General features: G+C 39.5%; 2 protein-coding genes across 2 annotated transcripts; both read left to right on the forward strand.

Moving 5' to 3' along the window:
* Positions 1-246: 246 nt before the first annotated feature.
* LOC149096775 (solute carrier family 15 member 4-like) lies at positions 247-7,040 on the forward strand. The gene is made up of 5 exons (XM_089280248.1): positions 247-1,207; positions 2,221-2,404; positions 3,590-3,809; positions 4,809-4,991; positions 5,803-7,040. The coding sequence occupies exons 1-5, from the start codon at positions 336-338 to the stop codon at positions 6,138-6,140; spliced, it is 1,797 nt and encodes a 598-aa protein (XP_089136374.1). The 5' UTR covers positions 247-335; the 3' UTR covers positions 6,141-7,040.
* Positions 7,041-7,056: 16 nt separating this feature from the next.
* LOC149096776 (uncharacterized) lies at positions 7,057-11,223 on the forward strand. Its single transcript, XM_089280250.1, has one exon. The coding sequence runs from the start codon at positions 9,564-9,566 to the stop codon at positions 11,127-11,129; it is 1,566 nt and encodes a 521-aa protein (XP_089136376.1). The 5' UTR covers positions 7,057-9,563; the 3' UTR covers positions 11,130-11,223.
* Positions 11,224-11,609: the final 386 nt, after the last annotated feature.

An 11,609-nucleotide genomic window follows, 5' to 3' on the forward strand; every position in this document is an offset into this window, starting at 1 on the left:
CCCTTCCTCCGTTCGCGCCCAGAAATGAACGTAGCACTAGTGATTGCTCTTTTCTGCGGATGATATTTTGCATTTTCTAAGACAGAAAGAGCTCTTTGCAAAGGAAAATTTGAAATTTTTCCACTGTTTAATTTACTTTCAAATCAGATGACTTGCGTTTGGTACCGTCGCACAACCTTTCCTCCTCCCAGGTCCCCCGGTGGGAGGAGTGCGCGAGGAGGCATAGGTCTAGTCACGATCACATGATTTACGTGATGTGCTTGTCACCAGACGCGAGGTGAAGAGGTCTTCTTGCTTTGATCGCGAGCTTTTCCGCTCAGCTAGCAGGAAAACAAATGAGTTTGGAAACTTTTCCACCATCAAATATGACTTCTACATCAGACGAAGAAACACCCCTCATGCGATCAGTTTCTGCTTCAAACGATGGTTTAGAAAGAAGCAGAACTAGCTTAAGTGATAGCGGCCATCTTCAAAACTTTCAACACTCCACCACACAGAGACATCTTCCATCACAAGTACCGGCGCAGAATTCCTTCTTTCCCTTGGTGTGTGTTCTTCTTACTGTTGTTCTCGAAAGATTGGTGTTCTACGGTATTGTGGCGAATTTGCTTATCTTCTTGATAACTAAGACTAAGTTTAATCAATCTGTTTCTATTGGAATCGTTTTCATTTTCACTGGACTCTCTTGCCTGATGTCCACCGTTGGAGGGACTGTCGGAGACTCGTACAGTGGTCGTTATAACGCTGTATGGGGAAGTCTTCTTGTTTACATCGTGGGTATTGGAATGATTTACTCGTCATCTCTTAAAATATATAGTATTCTTGCCCATGTTCTTTGCCTGGTTTCCTTGTTCATAATTACCATTGGAGAAGGTGCATTCAAGGCGAATGTAACAGCTTTCGGAGGAGATCAGTTAAGAGGACAGGACGAGCAAAGATATCGGCGATTTTTCAACTGGTATTATTGGAGTATAAACATTGGTACATTCCTGGGATTCTCTGTAATAGCATATGTCGAACAAATGAAGTCATTTTCAGTGGGATTTGGCATTCTTTTTGGTTGCATTGTTTTGGCTGCTGTAGTATTCTGCATTTGTAAATCGCGTTATATTAGTCATCCCCCAACTGGACACATTGTGAAAAAGATATATAACATCATAAAAGAAGCAAAGCAGAAGAAATATGAAGAGGAAAATAATTCTATAAGGTAGAGAGGGTATGGAGTATTTAGCTGAACCGGGGAGTTAATGGAGGGGGGGAGGAGTGCAACAACATTATTGGGACTTTCATTATAGTTAGCCATCTCCAGCTCAGCCAGTCACTTTTGCCTCATTGTTTTGTCTCGGATAATAGCGGAGCTCTCGTGGTCCTGAAGGGCTGCCAAGTGAAGCCCCATACCCATATGGGAAAGGAAAGGAAACCCATGAATTGATTTTGTCATGGTTATCATGGCTAGTGGTATTGCTCATGAGCGTATACATATATCGCGGGCTTGAGTTTAGAAGTCACATGTTTTTTTGAAGTTGACTGCTGATCAAGTGCTGGTTTTCTATTGGATCGTGGGCTCATGTCAGGTTAACTTGTTGTAAACGGGGGCAGGTTGTTCAGAAGCCGGTTTACGCTAACCCAGGATTAACAGTTAACAGGAGTATAAATAATTTTTATATTTTGTATACAAATGTTTTTTCACTACTTTTGTTTTGTGTGTTTTGAGATTATTCAAACTCAAAACAGAAGGCGAAACAATATACAGAAAACCTCACTGCAAAGTTACAAAACTCAAATCAAAATTCGTGCTTAACCTGGCTTATCTTAATGGGGCTTTGAACAAACCGGCCTAGGAGCTCTGTTTTTAGGCTTGGCTAAATCTACTGTATATATTATCCATACCCCTCCCTAAGAATGTTTGTTGGTTTTTAAACCCTACCCCTGCCCCCTCCCTAAACATGAGAATATTCCTATTAAGTTTCAAACTTTCCTTTGGCTTTTGAAACCCTCCTCCCTCAGAGGTTCCACTGAGCAGAGAAAGAAGGGAATCTCTGTCTCACAGTGTATTCCTAGAGAAGACATTTCACTGTCACAGAATGACTGTTGGGCATAAAAATGCTGGAAGGAACCTGGCAGGAACCTGTCAGGAACCACCATCCCATCTAGGGATGTAACAAAATAGACCTGAATTGACTATCAACAGAAAATTATTGTTCATATTGTGTTCTTCAGGGACAGTAGCACCCGTTTTTATCCTGGCTTAGAGGAATATGTGCCAATCAAAAGCTGGCTGGATCGTGCCATGGTGAAATATGGTGGAAGTTATTTGGATACTGATGTAGAGGAAGTTAAAACAGTTTCCAAGATCATGGCCATTTTTGTAATCCTTATTCCTTATTGGGCAATATATTTTCAGGTTAGTAGTTCATCCGTAGCTGGGAACTACATGTGGCATGAACTTGCTTTCAGCTGTCTGGCAGTAACTGTAGGGCTCAAAAAAACCTTGAATTCCAACTTGTCCTTGGGACAAGTAGCTCTCAAATTTTGCTTGCCCTGGGCAAATCCTAGATGGCTCTTTTAACAATATCATTGACAGACAACTTGTCTCATCAATTGCCCATAGGGCAAGTAGGAATGAAAAGCTACTCTCCCAGAGGGAGAATCTACTTGTACTGAACGACTGGACCACTTTGTCGAGCCCTGAGCTGAGTTCTCTGTCTTTAAATACAGCTATCCTCAAGATTTCATTTACTGTACCTTTCAATAACAAACTCTGAAGTTGAAAACTTAACCATTGAGTAATTTATGCTGTCATTATTACAACACCAAGAAAAAAAACCTTGATAACAAAAAAGAAGCAAAAAAAAAAAAAAAAAAAATGGATCAAATTCTACCAATTACAACCCACAGATGTGACCTTTTGAACCCATTGAAAGTAAACTTCTGTTCCCTGAGAAGTCTACTAAGATGATTGATGGCAGCAAAACACAGAACTGTTGACTGAGCATAGTTCGAGTGTTCTTGAAAGGTGCTGTAAACCACCATATGATTCTCACAGTGTACAGCAGTCAATGAAATAACCATTTTGTAAAACTACAGTTGAAACTTCTAGAAAGAGACACTTTTGGAAGGTGTTAGATTATACTCTTTTGTTTGGTTGCATGTCTAATGAACATCTATCTGTTACAAGCTCTTAGCTGTCAGTATTATGCCTAACTTCTGTATACCAGCACCCTGTGCCATTCCACAACATTAAAATCTGTTTAAAAGCTTAAATGCCTTTACATCATGCCAGCATACATATATAACTCTTGCTTCCATAGAAATATTACTGGCTGGTCAAATTTGAGAGCAGGTGAAGCTGGTAATGTTTAGAGTCCAATGCAGGTAACCATCCTCTCAGAATTTTTCTCCAGGTTTTCCCAGCAATTTGTCCCTCCCAATTTGTACCCCTGGGTAGAGAGAGGCATTTTGTGAAAGTCAAGTGTCTTTCCCAAGAACATGATAGGAAGACTCAACAAACCTCTACCCTTGGATCTCTCAATTTGGAGGATGTAGCTGGAGGAATATATATGTGATTATTATTGTTATTTTCTTTTAGAGGAATTCCACATTTCTGCTCCAAGGGCTGCACATGAAAATAAGTCTGTTCAATGACACAAAGGACAGTCCTAAAGATTTAAGTGTTATTCCTCCTGCATGGCTTTCTCTAGTGGATATCATTTTTGTACTGATCTTAATTCCTATTTTGGATAAGAAGATTTATCCATGGCTTGATAGGAAAGGATGGAGTTTAAGTGTATTCACTAGAATTTCAATTGGTAAGTTCAGTGACCATTGAATATTATTGTTCTTTTCAACATTTTGAACTCTTTTCCATCAGGTATTTGAGGACAGTGCTACAAAATTGTGCTTTTGAGACCTTATTCCCCCATGTCTCCTTTATAGTCCCTAGCTCCTGTCATTGCTCCTTACTTGTACATCTCTTTAAAGGCTGGTTTTCACTAGCAACAGAGTCAGAGTTTGAACCATGACTAGAAGCATAGAGCGATCCAGTGAAAATCAAACCAACATAGCCAGAAGCATAATACTATTTCCATTTACAATTCCATTGCTTTTGATTTGTGAAAACTGGATAGTCGGAGTCGCAAGCAGAAGCAGAAAAATTAACCAATCAGAATGCCTGAGATCTAGCATTGTGATTGGTTTGTTGTCCCGCTTTTGCTTCCATCTTTGACAATGGAGTTTTAACAGGATCATAAGCTACAGTCATAAGTGAAATCAGAAGTAAATTCATTTGAAATGTTCCAGGTTTGACTCCAATTCTGCCAAGTTTATGACTTGGCTTATGATCCCAAACTTCAATTTTCACTAGGTGGTAAGCATTGTTACAACTCCTAATATGACACTGACTCTATTGCTAGTGAAAACTAACTTAAAGGAAAGTGTCATATACTGTAATTTTGTCTCTGAGAAAATGCTGTAGCCTAAACTTAGCAAAGTCATTACAAGCCCTAGGATGCTCAGTAATCATGAGAAATGATAGGTTATGGAAAACTCTGGGTCAAACTTTTCATGGCTAATTTGGACATAAAATAAAACAGTCCCTAAGGGTTGCCATGACATAGCCCATTGCACACTTTCTCAACCTGCAATGTTAGGTTAATGTTATCAATATCACTTTGGGCTATCTTATTTCATTTAAATATGTTGGAATGCTTTGATGAAAAAACTAAAAAACAAAAACAGCACTATATTTTATCCAATGACAATTTGATCATCTACAGTTTTGTCTTTTTGTTTTACTTTTCAATTACCAGGGTTCTCGTTTGCTGTTGCATCAATGGTAGTTGCTGGTGGAATTGAAACTGCAAGGAGAACAGATACAAATTGTGTGAATCAGACTATTGATGATGTAAAGTACATCGCTTGCATGGCTATCTACTTCCAGATTCCCCAGTATGGTCTCATTGGTGTCAGTGAAGTGTTCACCGGTGTAGGGGGTAAGTGACAAAGTCCTGAGATCAAAATGTGAACTTTACTTTGTGGTACATGAAATAAATATCTTCTAGGTGACGATTTTCCTTATTTTTTGTCACCTGTCTGCTTGAAAGTGTATTGTTATTTTAATGAGAAATTAGACCTTGATCACTCTACATTGTAAATAACTGTTAGCTAAGAAATTTTATGGGGCATGTAACTTGAGTTATTGGTGCACATGGTTTTAGAAGTTTGCAGAAAGTTTCCCAGTCATATAGCAGCAAGGGCAGATAGTTACCAATTCGTTTAGCACAAACTAATGCAAATCATAATTTCTGTAATGCGCCTGTCACTGGAAACCCCAATGTTAAACCCTGAATCTGATTTTCCTGGGTTCAATTCCCCTTCTCAGTGATCTAGCTGGTGTTTTCCTTGATAGGCAAAGTCCAACTCCTAAGTTACTTGATCTCTTGAAATCTCCAAATCAGTGACCTGTGTCGTGCTAGTTGGAACTTTTAAGCATGTTACGTAACAGTGGAACCCCGTTAATACGGACACCAAAGGGACATGATAAAGTGTCCGCATTATCCGGGTGTCCGTATTAAGCAGGCTAATTTAAGAGAAAATATATGAGCTTTTCAGTTGTCGGGACAAAGAAAACTGTCCGTTAGAAGCAGGTGTCCGTATTAAGCGGGTGTCCGTAGAGCGGGGTTTCACTGTACTTAACAGTTGTTTAAAATAGTAGTCCTGAAAAGCTCCTTGACACAGTGACCATTTAAGATATTTACTCTCTTAAATCCTGTATGTTCACGTTTCCCTCGTCTTCTGTTTCAGTTCTGGAGTTTGCATACAAAGAAGCTCCAAAATCCATGCAAAGTTTTGTCATGGGGCTCTTCTTTTTTACCCAGTCATTAGGCAGCTTGTTAGGTGGACTTTTGTATGAGCTTTGTTCTTTGGGAAATCATGGATGGACTCCAAGTGTGAATGATCTGTACACAGAGCCTTTTCTCAAGAACAATTTGAATTATTATTTCTTCCTTCTTGCTGGCCTGCAGTTCATCACTTTAATCGTCTTCCTTGTTGTAACAGTCAAATACAAGATCATTCAATTCCACCGGAAGAGGACTATGCCTGTCATACAAAGATCGCAGTCCAGCAATCCACAAACCTAACATGAAGTGCTCCCCTGTTTATATAAGCAAGGGACTCAATTATTTGACAGGAGTAGATCCATATTACCAGTAAATAAAGATAAATTGTATTCCCTGTAAAATACACATATTAAGAGCAGCTTCGCCTAAATATCAACTAGACTTGGAAATAGCGAAAAAATCGAATTTCTTCAAACTCGCCCAGAATGAAGTCCTATGGGCACTAGGTACAAAAATATTGTTTTAAGTTCGATAAATCAAAAATTATTTTTTTACGCAATTTTTTTCGTTTTGATGCCCCAAATCGGCCAAAATCGATTGAAAATGAGCGGCATATTCAGAGGCTCGTAAACTCAAAAGTAAAATTCTTCATTGCAAACTGATTGCGCGTCGTATTTGTACTTCCTTTCTTGTATATTTAGAGCTAAGTAGATTGCGATTTGATTGGAACTAAAATATTTGACGAATTTTCTAAATTAACGACCCAAGATAGCTTAACAAGAGGTCTACATTTAGCCTATTTTCAAATGCTAAAAAGGCGTTCTGGCACACGGCTTTTCCCAAAACGACTTGTTTGGTCTGAAAGAGCATTGTTTCCTCTTCAAATTAGTGAAATAAAATTTTTGGGTAAATAAAACTGCGAGCGCTGAGATAGCGAACTAAATGCAGTACTTCTTCTTGAAAATGTGACCTTAGACCCAAGCGTAACGAAACCGATTACTGCAACAAAAGCAAACGCTTGGTTATTTTGAAGCATTTTCTAGTGATATCTCTCCGAAACCATTATTGCAAGAAACTACTTCCAGATATGAAATCTGACAGGGTCAAAGAAGGAGCGCTCGCAGTTTTATTTACCCAAAAATTTTATTTCACTAATTTGAAGAGGAAACAATGCTCTTTCAGACCAAACAAGTCGTTTTGGGAAAAGCTGTGTGCCAGAACGCCTTTTTAGCATTTGAAAATAGGCTAAATGTAGACCTCTTGTTAAGCTATCTTGGGTCGTTAATTTAGAAAATTCGTCAAATATTTTAGTTCCAATCAAATCGCAATCTACTTAGCTCTAAATATACAAGAAAGGAAGTACAAATACGACGCGCAATCAGTTTGCAATGAAGAATTTTACTTTTGAGTTTACGAGCCTCTGAATATGCCGCTCATTTTCAATCGATTTTGGCCGATTTGGGGCATCAAAACGAAAAAAATTGCGTAAAAAAATAATTTTTGATTTATCGAACTTAAAACACTTTTTGCAACTAGTGCCCACAGGGCTTCATTCTGGGCGAGTTTGAAGAAATTCGATTTTTTCGCTATTTCCAAGTCTAGTTGATATTTAGGCGAAGCTACTCTTAAGTAATTTTGCCTGCCTGGTATGACCATGTAGAGAAAAGTTTATCTCATAAAGAAGTTTAGCTTAAAAAGTTTAATTATTTGTCTGCCTGTGAGAACCAACCAATGGTTATGGTCATATGGTCACAGTTTTGATTGATTAGTAGCAGGACTTCATGTTGTTCAATTCTGTCTGTAATTGTGATTCACAAAATCAGACTCCTTCCAGGACAAGGTCATCCGATTTTGTTATTCACTTGTGTGATTAGTAATAGTAATTGGAGCGAGTGGTGTAAAATTCAGGAAGTAATCGGGCGAGTAATTTCAAAATCGGACAAGCGCAAAGCGCAAGGCAAATTTGAAAATACGAGCACGATTACTCCCTGAATGGTACGACACAAGGTGCAATTACTAATTAATCGTATCTATAAGAAATTCCGGAATTAAAAATGTCTTTTGGGAAGTTCTTGTAAGCGAAAACGTCTGTAGTGCTTTTCAAAGTTGAAAACTGTAGGAAACATTGTGAAGGAAGCCATTAAAGTGCACGTAATTGACATGAAAATCACGTGGGTATCCAATTATAGGTATCCAATTACAAAAAGTTCAAATTGATTTCGTAGCATTGTGTTGTTACAAAATAAAAAAGTAGTCTTCTTTGACAATTTTTTCCAGTTCGTTTAAAATGACAGATTTGAGTTCTGCCGTGTTTTGTTGTTTCTGTCTACGTAATTGCTGATCACAAACATAAATAGGTGGCAAGTGAGGTCTATGTTGTAGCACCAAAAACTCCCCGCCCCCTCCTCCCTGCCCCAGCCCCATTATTTTCAACACAAACCTTGAAGTTTGGCCAATATTGCATGAATGCTTGGACCTGAGGGTCAATCGGCGACATCTCTATATCGGGCAGCATGGGTGTTTGTCGGTCTGAGGGTCTCCAAAAACGACAAAATAGGGCTGCACATTTAATTACTTTCTCTGACTTAAATATAGGATCTTCCACTTTACTTGGTGACCTCGTTCAGGATTAATTGCAGCGAAGGCGTTCTAAGCAACTAGCAATATTTCTGTTTGAAGCTCTCAGTAATCCTTCTTCGACTAGTTACGTTATGGCCGGAAGTAAAAGTTCCCTCTTGATTGACAGCCCTATAACATGTACGCAATCAACCGAAACTACTTTCGCGGGAATATTACCTATATGGATACCACGAATTGGCTGGTTACTCAGTTAATCAGCATTGTTAATCCATCAGAAAGAGAGATAACAGAATGTCAGTCTCGTGGTAAACCTTTCAGATAACCTGTTATACATCCTCCACTTTAGTCAGTCAGTCAGTCAGTCAGGTGTCACAGATTTTTTAACTCCTATGTCAGCCTACTACCTCATCAGACAGATAGAACTGGTCAGTCAGGTTGATCGGTTGCTCAGTCCGGCGATAGGTCGGTCCATCAGTTAATCAGTTCAGCAGCTCGGTCAATCAGGTAATCAGTGAATTCTTCAGCACGCTTCAGTCCTATTTCAACATGAATGTTAAACATATATCTGCAATTTTAATGATTTTCCTTTGCCTCTGGAGTAGTGGGCAAAGTTAACTCCTGAATCCTTTTCTTTTTCAAACGATTCTGTGGACAGGGAGTAAAAAGAGAAAGGATTCAGTGTGAAATCCTGGGTTAATTTTTATCCTCATTGAAAGTCGGGAAAACAGCGCGCGGCGCGGGTCAAAATCATCCACGCTATGTTAACCAAGTCACCCTCCGCCTCCCCCTAGGGACTACTTACATATACCTGTAAGAACATCTCTGTGGACTTGGGTTTATGAAAATAGGGTTAATTTTGGCAAACTTTTCTTAACGTTCTATTTGATGCCTCGAAATAAGTCTCTCTGTTATGGGACCCATTTATCGTGTTCATTTTCAAAACGGATGGGAAAGGAGACGGGAAAGATCACGGTGCTGTATATTGCCGTCGATTTTTTAACATGTGCAAAGGAGAAGAGTCTTAAGTTCGAGAATGCATATTGAAAAACGTAATTTGCGCGCGCTAATGAAAACGCACTAAGTGCAGGAAAATCTTGTTTATGACGCCTCACTAATGGCTTCCTTCCTAACGCTCCATATGTTATGATGAGCAGGGATCTTCACTTTAACCACCTTCCCGACAGCATTCTTCTTCATATTTTGAATTTTCTCCCTCGCTGGGAGTTTGCCATAGCTGCTCAGGTCAGCAAGAGGTGGCAGAGAGTAAGTTCGGACGGGGCACTATGGAGAATTCTTCAGCTGGAAAGCAAGAACGAGGACAATATCAAAGAAATCATTACCAAGAGATCGTGCTCGCTTCTGACTCAGCTGAATCTATTCAAATGTAGCCTGACACCAGAGTTCATGGTCACTTTAACAGGAATATGCACGCAAATGAAAGAACTCACTCTTCAAAAGTGTTTCTTTACGCGGCAAAAAAGAAGATTTCGCTTGCACATTTTGAGAAAGTTAAAAACGCTAGACGCGCGTTTGTTACGCGGCAATGTGTCTTTTGTATTACGCCTGCTTCGCTGTTCTCCGAACCTTGAGATACTGGCTGTAGATGAAACGATAGGATACAACTGGAACGGTAGAATTCTACAAAAGATGAGTCAGATTCGCTTGTTGGATCTGTGTCGTTGTGTGGAGGTGACAGACGAAGACGTGGAAATTATGGCTGACAGCTGTCCCAGGTTAGAGTCTCTTCTGCTAACCAAATGTTTCAAAATCCGCGGATATAGTTTGCCGGTTCTTCTATGCAATTGCAAAATGTTGAAAACGCTTTCTCTCGCGTACACCAGAGTCACGGACGATTGTTTGCGCAAATGCAGTTGGAAAAACTCGTCCTTAACAGAGATCGATTTTTCTTCGTGTTATTTCATTTCTTCGCGTGGTCTCGACACCTTGTTCTCAAATCAAACAGACATGAAGTACGTTAACTTGAGTAACTGCAGCGAACATTCTGTGGTCACTCCCAGGATCCTGTCTGACATGGTGCGATTTCAATCCCTAGAGGTCCTCAATCTAGATGACGGTTTTGTGACCTCTGCAGGGAATGAAGAATTGATTTGTAAAATCGCGCAGAATTGCCCGAACATTTCTTGCCTCGTTGTGGGCGTGACGTTGAAAACAGCCTCGTGTTTGGAGCGTTGTTTGCGGTGTTTGACAGAATTGAGGCGGTTTGGTATCTCACACTACCCAGGACATGATGACCTTCCTATAATAGATTCATACCGTGAGGAAGTTCCTCCCAATGGTTTTGGATTAGACACGATTCTTAACAACCTTGCCACTTACTGCCACAAGCTGGAAGCTTTACAGTTATCAGGTTACCAAGACCGGGAGTGTGAGACCATCACGAACGCCTTCGTTCATCTGCTAAGAAACTGTAAAAATCTTTCACGGATTTGCTCGTTTGGCGGAAACACCGACATTCTTGTCATGGCGGCAGATGCGGAAATGCAAACGAGTCGACAGGACGTGCGGCTTATCAAGCCCACCATGTTGTTTCCGACACCCCGATCAGTCACCCCTCCACCAAGTTTGTGTTTTGATAGGGTAGTTTATTACAAGGAATCTAGTACAATTGATGACCCGTGGAGGGGTCCCTTTGTATACGAAGTGCAAAGAAACAGAAGGTTCTGGCTAGATGATACTTATGGATCTTGAAAAGGTGAATTGTAACTTTGCCAATTTGTTGTTATTAAAGACTATTAAACTGTACAATTAAAGTAAACTGGGTTTAATACGTTTCATAAGTGATAAGAGGCAACGAGTTTTAACATTCAAATGTAAAATTAATGACTCTAAATGGTTGAGTTAATTTGTACTGTCAAATTCTATTCTATTCAAGATTCCTTTTGCGGGGTTTCATTTCTACTTTTGAAAACGATATTTACAACAGGGTGACGTGATATTATTTACATTCACTACATTACAATACTAGAACATTACATCACATACAAAACTTAACTTACATCGCATTGATGATGATGGTGATGATGACGACCTTTTATACACGATAAATTTTAAAACCTCTGGCTTGTGGGGTCGTGTAAAATTAAGTATAGTGTAGCGGCTAACATCATTTTTTTGGCAAAATTGTTCACTTAGTGATACAAGCATGAAATTTCACAGAGATGTTCTAAA

The sequence above is a fragment of the Orbicella faveolata genome, unplaced genomic scaffold (assembly GCF_042242905.1).
Source record: "Orbicella faveolata isolate gen_17 unplaced genomic scaffold, um_ofav_v1 contig_47, whole genome shotgun sequence".
Taxonomy (NCBI): Eukaryota; Metazoa; Cnidaria; class Anthozoa; order Scleractinia; family Merulinidae; genus Orbicella; species Orbicella faveolata.

What these genes read in the sequence shown, in the direction of transcription:
- LOC149096775 (XM_089280248.1), top strand. Translation starts at nt 336, where the DNA reads ATGAGTTTGGAAACTTTTCCACCATCAAATATGACTTCTACATCAGAC. An exon ending in GAGGAAAATAATTCTATAAG is followed by an intron (nt 1,208 to 2,220) that starts GTAGAGAGGGTA and finishes TGTGTTCTTCAG; the next exon opens with GGACAGTAGCACCCGTTTTT. An exon ending in AGTGTTCACCGGTGTAGGGG is followed by an intron (nt 4,992 to 5,802) that starts GTAAGTGACAAA and finishes CTTCTGTTTCAG; the next exon opens with TTCTGGAGTTTGCATACAAA.
- LOC149096776 (XM_089280250.1), top strand. Translation starts at nt 9,564, where the DNA reads ATGATGAGCAGGGATCTTCACTTTAACCACCTTCCCGACAGCATTCTT.